This window comes from Salmo salar, chromosome ssa23 (assembly GCF_905237065.1).
Source record: "Salmo salar chromosome ssa23, Ssal_v3.1, whole genome shotgun sequence".
NCBI lineage: Eukaryota > Metazoa > Chordata > Actinopteri > Salmoniformes > Salmonidae > Salmo > Salmo salar.
The window spans coordinates 44,485,845-44,500,977 of record NC_059464.1 but is presented as its reverse complement, the minus strand read 5'-3'; the positions used below and the strand labels follow the sequence as shown (position 1 = coordinate 44,500,977).

At 43.1% G+C, this 15,133-nt stretch overlaps 2 protein-coding genes across 3 annotated transcripts in view; one reads left to right on the top strand and one right to left on the bottom strand.

Annotated features, from left to right (window-relative positions):
- Positions 1–99: 99 nt before the first annotated feature.
- Positions 100–5,299, bottom strand: LOC106584699 (dual oxidase maturation factor 1-like). 2 transcript variants are annotated; one of them, XM_014170215.2, is made up of 8 exons: positions 5,216–5,299; positions 4,300–4,467; positions 3,920–3,977; positions 3,548–3,682; positions 2,503–2,710; positions 1,969–2,186; positions 1,495–1,688; positions 100–1,077 (listed from the first exon to the last, which is right to left on the bottom strand). In XM_014170215.2, exons 2-8 carry the CDS (start codon positions 4,444–4,446, stop codon positions 1,018–1,020), a joined length of 1,020 nt encoding a protein of 339 aa, XP_014025690.1. In that variant the 5' UTR covers positions 4,447–4,467; positions 5,216–5,299; the 3' UTR covers positions 100–1,017. The 2 variants fall into 2 exon arrangements, with proteins under 2 accessions (XP_014025690.1, XP_045562189.1); XM_045706233.1 differs by having other exon boundaries at positions 4,300–4,572; positions 5,216–5,283.
- Positions 5,300–5,385: 86 nt separating this feature from the next.
- The window catches only part of LOC106584698 (dual oxidase 2), a 34,995-nt gene continuing 25,247 nt past the window's right edge, over positions 5,386–15,133 (top strand). The window contains exons 1-10 of the mRNA XM_014170214.2: positions 5,386–5,541; positions 5,810–5,935; positions 6,080–6,163; positions 6,311–6,475; positions 6,907–7,094; positions 9,988–10,189; positions 11,234–11,400; positions 12,009–12,072; positions 12,830–12,926; positions 14,687–14,777. Of these exons, the coding sequence (XP_014025689.2) occupies positions 5,869–5,935; positions 6,080–6,163; positions 6,311–6,475; positions 6,907–7,094; positions 9,988–10,189; positions 11,234–11,400; positions 12,009–12,072; positions 12,830–12,926; positions 14,687–14,777 (1,125 nt within the window). The 5' untranslated portion in view covers positions 5,386–5,541; positions 5,810–5,868. The remainder of the gene's footprint in view (positions 5,542–5,809; positions 5,936–6,079; positions 6,164–6,310; positions 6,476–6,906; positions 7,095–9,987; positions 10,190–11,233; positions 11,401–12,008; positions 12,073–12,829; positions 12,927–14,686; positions 14,778–15,133) is intronic.

The window sequence follows — 15,133 nt, the reverse complement described above, 5'->3', positions numbered from 1 at the left end:
TGCCATTTGGGACGCAGTCGACTTGTTCGTTCACACTTTACTCTTATGTTCATTACACAAGAAGCAGATCATCAATGACTTGAATACCCGACTCAACGATGTCCATTAAAAGGAAGTATGTGAATCTCACACGTTTGTTTAATTTTTGTTACACTATTGGAACATGACAAATGGCACAGATACAACACTTATATAGTACATATTAACCAATTATGGCATTAACACATTATACGTATATACATGATTTATATAACTAAATATATTGTACAGTAGGTCTAAAGGACTCCCAGAGATATTCACAACTAATTCACAAAGTTAAACACATTTTTCTTGGTAACTGCAATGATAATTGATTTTCAAGTTGAGATAATATTGTTTGACGTGACAGACACGGATGTCACTGTGCATGTGATAGTGCTAGCCTCCCTCACCGTGCTAGCTTAGCCATACCTTTTCCTCACTGTGCTAGCTTAGCCATACCACTTCCTCACCGTGCTAGCTTAGCCATACCACTTCCTCCCTCACCGCTAGCTTAGCCATACCACTTCCTAGCTCACCGTGCTAGCTTAGCCATACCACTTCCTAGCTCACCGTGCTAGCTTAGCAATACCACTTCCTCTCTCACCGTGCTAGCTCAGCCATACCACTTCCTAGCTCACCGTGCTAGCGAATCCATACCACTCCCTCACCATGCTAGCTTAGCCATACCACTTCCTCCCTCACCGTGCTAGCTTAGCCATACCACTTCCTAGCTCACTGTGCTAGCGTAGCCATACCACTTCCTCCCTCACCATGCTAGCGTAGCCATACCACTTCCTCCATCACCGTGCTAGCTTAACCATACCACTTCCTCCCCATCCAGCTCACACCTAGAACCTGGGACCTCTGACCCGCAAACACACTTGACCCCCCTCCTTGACAACGTCTTAGCCAACTACGCTGCCAAAAAGCTAGCGATTCGATAGCGCGGGTGGAGACATTTCAAGCAGGGGATAGGAGGTTATAAATCCGACTCCGTTACATTCTGACTGACAGCTCCTGGAGTGATGGTTGGCGGCTGACATTCCGAATTTCATCCTGGAACACATAAGAAGAAGAAAATAACATTATTTACAGTTAAATCAATAATTACTATTCCCTATTACTGTACTTATGTAGCAGAGTTGGAAAATAAATGCTGTTCTTTTTGAGAAGATAGCCAAAATGAATGTCATAGACTTTAATAGACTAGTGATCATGATCGGGAGAGATCACCCTGGACCAGAGATAGTGATCATGATCGTGAGAGATCACCCTGGACCAGAGATAGTGATGACGATCGTGAGTGCTCACCCTGGACCAGAGCTAGTGATGATGATCGTGAGAGCTCATCCTGGACCAGAGCTAGTGATGATGATCGTGAGAGATCACCCTGGACCAGAGCTAGTGATGATGATTGTGAGAGATCACACTGGACCTACAGTACTTCATCTCATTAAACTGACAGAGACTTACTGTAGGAAGTACTAAGGTTGTCAAAGGTGTGGTGGTTACTCCTGCCAGGAAGTTGGAGTTCAGGTATCCCTCTCCAAAATAAACATCCTCATCTTCGTCGTTGTCCACCCCGACACTGAAGGCCTCTCGTATCTTCCCAGGGATCAGACAGTCCAACAGAACCACCAGGACTCCAATGATTAAACACAGCACACCTGGAAAACAAGATGGATGCCTTTTAAGCAACATTTTCGTTAAATGTTGTCATTGGTGTGGATAACTGGGATCTTTCTCAATTCATCTTTCCTTGATCCTAGCGTCCTTTCTCCTCACCTCCTTCTCAAAACGCACATTTGGAGAAGGTCCAAGGTCCCTTTCCCTCAAACCTTCACTTCCAATGCATTTTTGAGATGGAGGCTAGGAGAGAGGACACAAAGGAATTGAGGAAAGATGAATTGAGGAAAGAGCCTTGGGCTCTGGTGAACCTTTCCTTACCTGTGGCCAGCGCCAGCCAGAAAGAACCGCTGTACTCTGTCTGGAAGGCTTCAGAGGTGCCTATGGTGAACAGACAGGTAGGCAGGTTCATGATGGTGGAGAAGGAGGCCATGGAGAAGAAGATGAAAGCGGCGGTGGCCACCATCATGTAGCCGGCGTACAGGATGACAGGCATGGAGAACAGCACGTTGGCTACCAGCCAGCAGCAGAACGCTGTCCTGGGGAGGCGAGTTAAATTTGGTATATGTGTATGTACAGCCGGCAGAATTTGTACCGTTCTCAATGGCGGTTTGTTAATCTATTGCCTAACCTTAACCCTTACCCTGGCGTTTTCCAAACTAGGGGTCGCGACCATTTTCGATCCCAATGCCTAACCTTAACCTCTGGATACCTGGTGGTCAAATATCCACTTCCTTCGAATTCTGACTCATAGTTTGAGGAGCAATGTCTCACTGAAAACATCTACAGGTATATATGTTTAGATTGAGACCGGTTGTCTCACAGAACTATTTCTTTTTATATGGCTAATCTTACCAGAGGGTGGCCGAGGCATAGCGCCCAGAGTATCTATACTGGTAGATGAGGCCACATGGGTTGTTGAGGGTAAACTTCTCAGCGATATAGAGGATGGGGTTAGGTAGACCTCTCTCTAAGGCCTCCCCGTACTCCTCATCGATGGTGTCTTTCCACGCAAACATCTCGTTGTAGTTGATGGTCTCGTTGAGTTGATTCACAGGATTCCCTGGAGGGACAGAGTGGACCATAGAGGACAATGGCGGTTATAATCCATGCACTTGTAAGAATCCTTGTAAGAATCCTTGTAAGAATCATTGTGATGTTTGTTTAATGTGTCAATGAATCCCTTAATGGATTGGGGGGTGGGGAATTCCAGTCTTCGGCAGGGCCTGATTGGTGTCACAGTTTTTCCCCAGCTCCAGCTAACACACCTGACTCCAATAATCACCTAATCATGATCTTCAGTCAAAAATGCAATTAGTTTAAATCAGGTGTGTTTGCTAGGGCTGGGGGGGGGGGGGGTCTGACACCTATCAGGCCCTTGAAGGAAGGGAGTTGCAGTAGTGAATACATTTCATACATTTTTTTTTTGTACTGGCCCCCCGTGGGAATCAAACGCCACAACCCTGGTGTTGCAAACACCGTGCTCTACCAACTGAGCCACAGGGAAGGATCACCATAACAACCCTATGTGTCACATACTGTATCAAAACTTTAGCCTTGTGTCCGTCTTTCTTCATGTACTCCATATTCAAATGCATGACAGTAAAAAACAGTGGAATGCTATCAAATATAAGATGACTTAAAGGGTTATAGTAGCTGTATTCAATATTATCCTTAGGCAGTCACAGAAAACCCAGAACAATAATCTTGCGGAATTGCGTTGTCTCTTGACAGACACTACGATACCAGTTATGTTAGGTGCGTCTGTCGACGAGAGATTACACCCCAGGTAACATATACAGAACATTCAACGCTGCAGAAAAGGACATATGTAATATATACAGGTGTAATACTGTAAACAAATAAATAATAATATTACGTTTTAATTGTACGGGCTTACCTTTTAAAGTAATGTTAATACCATACAGTCCTATGTGCAGTCCCAGTTCAGCGTTCACCTCCTCGCTGCTGAAGGACTTGTAGGTGGTGTTGGTGGTGGTTCTGGCCTCAGCCCAGTCACTGGTGAAATTCAGTGCTGAGATGATATGAAATGAGATGAGATGACACACTTACAGACATAATAGTAAACAAACAGTTAGCCGTTATGGACGTGTGAAATAATCAACATCCTCTCAATCTATCAGAATCGGTCTTTTTATTAGGGCAATAAGATAAGAAGATTTGAATCCAATGACTGCCAGTCATTTGACGTGTTGCAATAGATGTCATGTGACGTGGAAATGTCTATCAATTTCCAGTTATAGGTACTTACCCACTATCACAATGCCTATGAATAAACTGATGATGATTCTGAGCATCCAGAAAAGTCTCTAGAAGAGAGAGAGGAGGGGGGGGGGTGACTTACTGACAGATCTCACATCCATAAATTCTTAACTCAGGTTTATTAATCCAGTTTATCTCAATCACATTCCGAGGGTAAATAATATGTTTAAATATGCATTTTTACATTGAGAAATTGTATTATCTACAATTTTGTATGACGTCATAATGTTGTACTCATATTAGCGCCAACAGAAATGGAATCTGAAGATGAATGGAATCTGAAGATGAATGGAATCTGAAGATTCCACTTCTGTCGGCATTAATATGAATGAATCCATAGTTAGGGTTGCACCAGTTCATTATACTCACCGACTTGCCTCTGATACCTGGCAGAATAAGAAGGAAGCTGACCGTGAGGACCAGGAAGACCAGGATAATGGTGAGGAGGTGGGTGCTGAAGATAAAGGAGGTTCTTTGTAGGGGGTAGAATGGGTAAATGCCATCGTAGAAAGTCATCTTTCCTCAGGATCTCCGGGGCTGAGAGCAGACAGCGTGACAGAAGGGACAGTGTGGAGAGCAGGGTGTCTCAGTTACTGTCTAAAGATCCAGAGATTAGCACATCCGTTCCTTACATACTGTACACTGAGGAATGAGAATGTTACATCATTTAAAAAGTGAAACTTTTTAAGTAAAAATATGAATTGTTTCAATTATCAAATGAATTTGACTGTTTTCTGGATTTTTAATTCAACATACATTTTTTTTAAATTATTGTAAAATACAAAGTGCCTTAAGAAACCACTGTTAAGATTGAAAGCACATGCAAACTAAACAGTGTCAGGTACAGTACAGTCAATGGGTACAGTAAGTGGATACTCTTGCACTCAAGTTTACCCTCCCTGGCAAACTACAAGGACAAAGACCAACCCATCTCAAACTCGACTCGTTTTGGAAGCAACAAACAAATAGCAAAGCAAACACACACAACAACAAAAAACCAAAAAACTATTCTATATACCTCGGAACCATACAAACATGCCAGTGTGCGATATATATTTTTAATTTTACCTTTATTTAACTAGGCAGGTCAGTTAAGAACAAATTCTTATTTTCAATGAGAGCCTAGGAACAGTGGGTTAACTGCCTTGTTCAGGGGCAGAACGACAGATTTTTACCTTGTCGGCTCGGGGATTCGATCTTACAACCTTCCGGTTACTAGTCCAACGCTCGAACCACTAGGCTACCCTGCATAATGCGTAATATATATGCTTAAAATAATACTCACCTTTAAGTGTATAAAAGTTACTAGAGCAGATCAAGAGAAGAACGAATGTAACGCACGAAGGCGACAGACTTCTCTTTTATAGTCTATGTCTTTTGTTTATCTTTAAGGATGAATTTATTGGTATTCTTTAGAATAAGGGGTGTGTTAACTGGTGATGACCAGTCCATCAAGGAAACGCATGTGTCAGTCATTTGTAAGAACTTGGGTCATCGACACTGTAGACTATCCTTCTCTGTAGCAATAGGCTATATTGTATGGCTATCAACTACATTTTTTTATTGTTCTGATTCTTCAGTGCGCGTGACATTTCATCGACAACAATTAGGGTAAGTAACAAACTTATCTGTCTATTCAAAATAGGCTTTTTAGAGTCAATCAACCAATTGTCCTCTTCTTGTTTAATTAAAGGATTCGTTATCGCTTCCAACCAACACACTTCTTCTCTACGTTAGAGTGACAATTTAATTTATGAAGCACTGATACCCACATTGATTTTACACATTACCAATCAAAACTAAAATGCGAGGTAAAGATTATTTTATGTAAAGATTTAGCCCAGTGTTTTCCTACCTTACCCTGGCCTTTCCACACAAGTGCTCCTCGACTAGACTCTTGACTGGCTCAGAGTGCATGCAGTTGCATCTCTCGCATCAATGGATTTGCGTAAACCGATCTGGAGTATCTTGACAGCGCTGGCAGTGCTTGCCCTTATCGTTGAACGTAAGTAGCCCTGTAACTAGTTACTTTAAATTATTCGGTTAAAACCCACGGAAAATATCTCATCTTGATAAATAAGTTTGATAAAAAAAGTCCTCAATTTGAGTACCATACTGAAAGTGTCTATCTATAAATCCACCTGTTTAGATGCTCAGTCTAAAGTCACCTGGGAAGTCCAACGATATGACGGCTGGTATAACAATTTAGCCTATCACAGTCGAGGAGCTGTTGGTAAGTTTCTCACAAAATCTGACAATATAACTGACAATATAAACCATTTGAAATATGAATATTTAAAGATATAGGATGCGATTATAGAAAACCATAAGTTGCATTGTTGCTAGATGATGGAACTCACGGAAGTGTGTGCGGGTGCAGGTTCCCCCCTGGTGCGACTGCTGCCCGCGCGTTACTCTGACGGGGTGCTCCAGCCTCTGCAGGAACCACAGCTCCCCAACCCGCGCAAACTCAGCGATGTGACGGCCAGGGGCCACTCGGGCCTGCCCTCCGCACACAACCAGACCGTACTCTCTGTGTTCTTCGGTAAGTCAATGTTTATTGTTCACTATGGTATAATGACATTCAGGAGGTATTGTTTAAAAAAAAATTGCATTATGAAATGAACCTAAATAATTGAGGTGAGGTTGCCATAGTCACCCGATTATAATAATGCATAGTAAGATGATTCTAACACATTTTAAATATGTACGACCCCCTTTGAGATTCTATAATAATGTCTTATTACCATTTTATAATGATCCAGACTAAATAACAGCCTCATTATAAAATACAAGTTAAACAGCATTATAGCTGCAGCAGGCTTTAAGTCAAATGTTATATAAGTATATTTCTCCATTGCCTGTTCAGGGTACCATGTCATGTTTGAGATCCATATAACTTGTTATAAGCACATAATGACCCTTTATGTGTCTTGTAAATGTCATTGTGTTTCTCTGTCTCCTCTGTCTGTGAAGGTTACCATGTAATGTTTGAGATGCTAGACTCCCGTCCTCCTGGCTGTCCCCCTGAGTTCATGTACATCCCCGTCCCAGAGGGAGACCCAGTCTTTGACCCCCACCGTGCTGGCCGGGTCCTGCTGCCCTTCCAGAGGGGGCCCTGGGACAAACACTCCAGCCAGAGCCCCAATAACCCCCGCACACAGGTAATAACCCCCGCACACAGGTAATAACCCCCACACACAGGTAATAACCCCCCCACACAGGTAATAACCCCCGCACACAGGTAATAGCCCCCACACACAGGTAATAGCCCCCACACACAGGTAATATCCACAGGAAATAGGTTACTTTAACAGACAGGTACTATAACAGACAGGTACTATAACAGACAGGTACTATAACAGACAGGTACTTTAACAGACAGGTACTATAACAGACAGACAGGTACTATAACAGACAGGTACTTTAACAGACAGGTACTATAACAGACAGACAGGTACTATAACAGACAGGTACTTTAACAGACAGGTACTATAACAGACAGACAGGTACTTTAACAGACAGGTACTATAACAGACAGGTACTGTAACAGACAGACAGGTACTATAACAGACAGGTACTATAACAGACAGGTACTATAACATACAGACAGGTACTATAACAGACAGGAGTAATAGCCCCCACACACAGGTAATAGCCCCCACACACAGGTAATATCCACAGGAAATAGGTTACTTTAACAGACAGGTACTATAACAGACAGGTACTTTAACAGACAGGTACTATAACAGACAGGTACTTTAACAGACAGGTACTATAACAGACAGGTACTTTAACAGACAGGTACTATAACAGACAGGTACTTTAACAGACAGGTACTATAACAGACAGGTACTTTAACAGACAGGTACTATAACAGACAGACAGGTACTATAACAGACAGGTACTTTAACAGACAGGTACTATAACAGACAGACAGGTACTATAACAGACAGACAGGTACTATAACAGACAGGTACTTTAACAGACAGGTACTATAACAGACAGACAGGTACTATAACAGACAGACAGGTACTTTAACAGACAGGTACTTTAACAGACAGGTACTATAACAGACAGACAGGTACTATAACAGACAGACAGGTACTATAACAGACAGGTACTTTAACAGACAGGTACTATAACAGACAGACAGGTACTATAACAGACAGGTACTTTAACAGACAGGTACTATAACAGACAGACAGGTACTTTAACAGACAGGTACTATAACAGACAGGTACTGTAACAGACAGACAGGTACTATAACAGACAGGTACTATAACAGACAGGTACTGTAACAGACAGGTACTATAACAGACAGACAGGTACTATAACAGACAGGTACTTTAACAGACAGGTACTATAACAGACAGACAGGTACTTTAACAGACAGGTACTATAACAGACAGACAGGTACTCTAACAGACAGGTACTTTAACAGACAGGTACTATAACAGACAGACAGGTACTTTAACAGACAGGTACTATAACAGACAGGTACTATAACAGACAGGTACTGTAACAGACAGACAGGTACTATAACAGACAGGTACTATAACAGACAGGTACTATAACAGACAGGTACTATAACAGACAGGTACTATAACAGACAGACAGGTACTATAACAGACAGATACTATAACAGACAGACAGGTACTATAACAGACAGGTACTATAACAGACAGGTACTATAACAGACAGACAAGTACTGTAACAGACAGACAGGTACTATAACAGACAGGTACTATAACAGACAGGTACTATAACAGACAGACAGGTAGTATAACAGACAGACATGTACTATAACAGACAGATACAATAACAGACAGACAGGTACTATAACAGACAGGTACTATAACAGACAGACAGGTAGTATAACAGACAGACAGGTACTATAACAGACAGATACAATAACAGACAGGTACTATAACAGACAGGTACTATAACAGACAGGTACTATAACAGACAGACAGGTACTATAACAGACAGACAGGTACTATAACAGACAGGTACTATAACAGACAGACAGGTACTATAACAGACAGGTACTATAACAGACAGACAGGTACTATAACAGACAGACAGGTACTATAACAGATGCTTAATGAGTTTATACATTCGTTGAACCCACTATCTTGGCATTGTTAGTGCAATGTCCTTATGAACTGAGCCAGACAGGAGCATAATGCCACAAGGTAAGACCAGTTGGTCATATTTCAGTGATTACATGGTCAGTCTGTTGGACATCTGTCGGGCATAATAATCAAGTAATAAATCCAAAATTACATCAATTTTATCATAACACCTGTAGGTGAACCTGGTGACTGTATGGCTATGTCATGTTAAGTCATGTCATGTTTCATAAAGGTGATCCTGGTGAAGTGGCTATGTCATGTTATGTCATGTTATGTAGGTGAACCCAGTGACTGTGTGGCTATGTTATGTTATTAGGTGAACCTGGTGACAGCGTGGCTATGTCATGTTATGTCATGTTATGTAGGTGAACCTATTGACAGTGTGGCTATGTCATGTTATGTCATTTTATGTAGGTGAATCTGGTGACAGTGTGTCTATGTCATGTTATGTCATGTTATGTAGGTGAACCTGGTGACAGTGTGGCTATGTCATGTCATGTCATGTTATTAGGTGAAACATGTCATGTCATGTTATGTTATGTAGGTGAACCCGGTGACTGCGTGGCTATGTTGTGTTATGTAGGTGAACCTGGTGACAGTGTGGCTATGTCATGTTATGTAGCTGAACCTGGTGACAGTGTGGCTATGTCATGTCATGTTATGTAGGTGAACCCGGTGACTGCATGGCTATGTCATGTCATGTAGGTGAACCTGGTGATAGCGTGGCTATGTCATGTTGTTAGGTGAACCTGGTGACAGTGTGGCTATGTCATGTCATGTTATGTAGGTGAACCAGGTGACAGTGTGGCTATGTCATGTCATGTTATATAGGTGAACCTGGTGACAGTGTGGCTATGTCATGTCATGTTATGTAGGTGAACCTGGTGATAGCGTCGCTATGTCATGTCATGTTACGTAGGTGAACCTGGTGACAGCATGGCTGGACGGCAGCTCTATCTACGGCCCATCTAGTTCCTGGTCTGACGCCCTGAGGAGTTTCTCTGGAGGTCTCCTAGCCTCGGGGGAGCAGTTGGACATGCCCAAGAGGAGCGGGAGCACTAGCCTCATGTGGAGTGCTGCTGATCCCTCCACTGGTCAGCATGGACCTGAGGGACTCTATGGTGAGTAGATGCTCGTTGTCTTCTTCTGCTTCTTCATCTTCTTCTTCATCTTCTTCTTCATCTTCTTCTTGATTACCCAAAACTCAGTAATGTAATCTGATTACTTTTACTTTTGGATTACATTCCCCTTAAGAGGTATTAGAATAAGACAAAAAAAGATCAATGAAACACATTTGGTGTGTTGTCATAGTGGTCTCTTAACTTGTGGTCAGACTCGCTCAGGTGGAACAAATATAAACGTGCACCTTTTTTCGATGCTGATCTGAATGTCATTGAGAAAACAGAAAGGTGTCATAATGTATTTTAAAACATTTTAACAAACAATCCTTTCTGAATTTAAAAGAAATCCAAGAAGTAATCATGTGGGTTTTTTTCATGATATTTTGGCTGGTAATGTAACTGATTAAAGTTGATTTTATTTAATGTAATCAGATAACATGTAGCTGATTATACATCATGTAATCAGTTACTCCACAATCCCGGTAGTCCGTGACAATGGACTTGCACAGTAAAGCTACATAATGCCAGTTGATCTGGCAAGACACTTCACTAATGACGAAGAATACAATAAGGAAATACAAAACAAAATACAAAACTGTTAATGGATATAAAGATATTGACACAAGAACTAGATATGATCAAGCTGTGTAAAACTTCCTGCTCCTGATCAGTTGGGTGTGAGTCCATTATATTCATGCCTTGGCACAGCTAAAGTCTACGAAGATATGCTCAGAAACATTGAGTAATAACTTATAAAGATATCAACCCCTTTAAGGAGGTCAGAGAGAAAAAGATATCGGCACATCTAAAGAATCACTGAAAATACTTTATTCTCAGGACAGTTAATACTGCTTATAAACATTTATATACCAGGGTTGGGTTCAGTTTCTACTCAGTCAATTACTGGAATTTCAGTTTACTTCCTGAATTGACTGATTTCAAATGGAAATGACCCCAACCCTGTCATACAGTCGATACTGCAGTTCAACAGCCAAACATGCAGCCAGAGTAAACCCTTTTTGTTTCTTCGTTTCCACCCTCCAGAGTTGGGTAACGCCTGGGGCAACGAGAATGTGTTCACCATGGCCGAGGGGATCGTGTGGTTTCGCTACCACAATTACATCGCCTCCCAGCTTGGTGAGAAACACTCGTCGTGGTCGGACGAAGACCTGTTTCAAAACGCCAGGAAGACCGTGGTCGCCACGTTCCAGGTACTAGGAAAAGTCTGCTGTAATCCAACCAACACATAGCTGGTCATTTAGTGGTTATTTACAGTAATATAGCATGTCACATGACCAGGGAAGAGTGTTGTTAGTTACATCAATGCCAGGTGGTCGTGGGTTTCTGGATTAAATGGTATTAGTGGAGGGTGTCTGTGTGACTGGATTAAATGGTATTAGTGGAGGGTGTCTGTGTGACTGGATTAAATGGTATTAGTGGAGGGTGTCTGTGTGACTGGATTAAATGGTATTAGTGGAGGGTGTCTGTGTGACTGGATTAAATGGTATTAGTGGAGGGTGTCTGTGTGACTGGATTAAATGGTATTAGTTGAGGGTGTCTGTGTGACTGGATTAAATGGTATTAGTGGAGGGTGTCTGTGTGACTGGATTAAATGGTATTAGTTGAGGGTGTCTGTGTGACTGGATTAAATGGTATTAGTGGAGGGTGTCTGTGTGACTGGATTAAATGGTATTAGTTGAGGGTGTCTGTGTGACTGTGTCACCTCTTATTCCTTCTGGTTTAGCACCAATGTAATTATCCTGTGTATTGACAAACACTTGACAAGTAAAATGAATAATATTGTATTTTTTTTTTACAGAATATTGCCTTCTACGAATGGCTGCCTGGATTCCTGGGGGAGAAGACAATGCCTCCATACCAGGGTAAGAGAGAGAGAGAGAGAGAGAGGGAGGGAGGGAGGGAGAGAGAGAGGGGAGGGAGGGAGGGAGGGAGAGAGAGAGGGAGAGGGAGAAAGTGACTGTGTGGAGGGGGGGGGGGCAGGGTCAAGCTGATCACAAGACAGAGTTGTTACCTCTAGTGGTATTGTGTAAATATGTGCTGTGTCAGAAAGGAAACACTCAGAGACCGATGCTCCACACACACACACACACACACACACACACACACACACACACACACACACACACACACACACACACACACACACACACTCAACCACATGCACGCACACAGGGGTCAGCAACCAGAAGAAGAAAGTCACATTATGTTATTTTCTCTTAATAAATCATATGGAGGTTTAAATTGAACCTTAATTTAACTAGGCAAGTCAGTTATGAACAAATTCTTATTTACAATGACAGCCTACCAGGGAACAGTGGGTTAACTGCCTTGTTCAGGTGCAGAACAACAGATTTTTACCTTGTCAGCTCAGGGATTCAATCCAGCTACCTTTCGGTTACTGGCCCAACGCTCGAACCACTAGACTACCTGCCGCCCCTTAGTAGTATTCCTTTCCCTGTAATCTTTCACAATGTTAAAAAATGCTTCCTGTACAGTGGGCAGACACATACATGCTGCACCTATGACAATGGTTTTGGAGACTCCATCTCTTCCATTTTAGAGCAGTTTAACAGTATTACATCCCGTGTCATTGTTCTCTGTCTGTCTTGTCTCCTGCAGGCTACCAGAAGTTTGTGGATCCAGGGATCTCACCTGAGTTCCAGGCTGCTGCCATCCGCTTTGCCACCACGATGGCCCCACCTGGTGTTTATATGAGGTACTGATGACTAGCCTCCACTGTCTGGAGCAGGCCCCTCTTCAACCCTGTTCCTGGAGAGATTCCCTCCTGTAGGTTTACACTCTGACTCTGTTCCTGGAGAGATACCCTCCTGTAGGTTTACACTCTGACCCTGTTCCTGGAGAGCTACCCTCCTGTAGGTTTACACTCTGACTCTGTTCCTGGAGAGCTACCCTCCTGTAGGTTTACACTCTGACTCTGTTCCTGGAGAAAAACCCTCCTGTAGGTTTACACTCTGACTCTGTTCCTGGAGAGATACCCTCCTGTAGGTTTACACTCTGACTCTGTTCCTGGAGAGATACCCTCCTGTAGGTTTACACTCTGACTCTGTTCCTGGAGAGATACCCTCCTGTAGGTTTACACTCCGACCCTGTTCCTGGAGAGCTACCCTCCTGTAGGTTTGCACTCTGACCCTGTTCCTGGAGAGATACCCTCCTGTAGGTTTACACTCTGACCCTGGAGAGATACCCTCCTGTAGGTTTACACTCTGACCCTGGAGAGATACCCTCCTGTAAGTTTACACTCTGACCCTGGAGAGATACCCTCCTGTAGGTTCACACTCCGATCCTAATCTAGCACGCCTGATTCTACTAATTAGATGGTTTATAAGCTGAATCAGGTTAGTTAGAACTGGGGTTGGAGCGAAAACCTACAGGAGGGTATCTCTCCAGGAACAGGGTCAGAGTTAAAACCTACAGGAGGGTATCTCCAGGAACAGGGTTGGGGTGAAAACTTGCAGGAGGGTAGCTCTCCATGGACTGGGGTTGGGGTGAAAACTTGCTGGAGGGTAGCTCTCCAGGAACAGAGTAGGAGTGTAAACCTACAGGAGGGTATCTCTCCAGGAACAGGGTCAGAGTTAAAACCTACAGGAGGGTATCTCTCCAGGAACAGGGTTGGGGTGAAAACTTGCAGGAGGGTAGCTCTCCAGGAACAGAGTAGGAGTGTAAACCTACAGGAGGGTAGCTCTCCAGGAACAGGGTCAGAGTGTAAACCTACAGGAGGGTAGCTCTCCAGGAACAGAGTAGGAGTGTAAACCTACAGGAGGGTAGCTCTCCAGGAACAGAGTAGGAGTGTAAACCTACAGGAGGGTATCTCTCCAGGAACAGGGTCAGAGTGTAAACCTACAGGAGGGTAGCTCTCCAGGAACAGAGTCAGAGTGTAAACCTACAGGAGGGTATCTCTCCAGGAACAGGGTCAGAGTGTAAACCTACAGGAGGGAATCTCTCCAGGAACAGGGTCAGAGTGTAAACCTACAGGAGGGTATCTCTCCAGGAACAGGGTCAGAGTGTAAACCTACAGGAGGGTAGCTCTCCAGGAACAGAGTCAGAGTGTAAACCTACAGGAGGGTATCTCTCCAGGAACAGAGTCAGAGTGTAAACCTACAGGAGGGTATCTCTCCAGGAACAGGGTCAGAGTGTAAACCTACAGGAGGGTATCTCTCCAGGAACAGGGTCAGAGTGTAAACCTACAGGAGGGTAGAGTTATCAGGCTATCATGCTGCATTCAACAGGCTATTAAAACACTTGTATTGTATGGTTCCACCAGGCTACCCCTTCAATTCAACACTGTACACTATTGCTAGCAGAGTAAATATCTCTATAAGGCTCTTTTGGGGCCGGTTTGTTGTTATGTACTAAAAAACATGGTCCCAAATGCAGTGTTTGTGTCAGCATTCATATTTCAACAGCTGCATGTAATTTGTGTCATCATTAATTTTTCATACCTTCTTTTGGCTACAGAAACAGAACTTGCCACTTTCAGAAGGTTGTCAACATCGATGGAAGCACGTCCTCAGCCATTCGCATGTGTAACAGCTTCTGGAACCGTCAGGTAAAAATATGCCATGTAACCTCCATGTAGACTGGTCTCAGATCTGTATAGCCTCCATGTAGACTGGTCTCAGATCTGTATAGCCTCCATGTAGACTGGTCTCAGATCTGTATAGCCTCCATGTAGACTGGTCTCAGATCTGTATAGACTCCATGTAGACTGGTCTCAGATCTGTATAGCCTCCATGTAGACTGGTCTCAGATCTGTATAGCCTCCATGTAGACTGGTCTCAGATCTGTATAGCCTCCATGTAGACTGGTCTCAGATCTGTATATAGCCTCCATGTAGACTGGTCTCAGATCTGTATAGTCTCCATGTAGACTGGTCTCAGATCTGTATAGTCTCCATGTAGACTG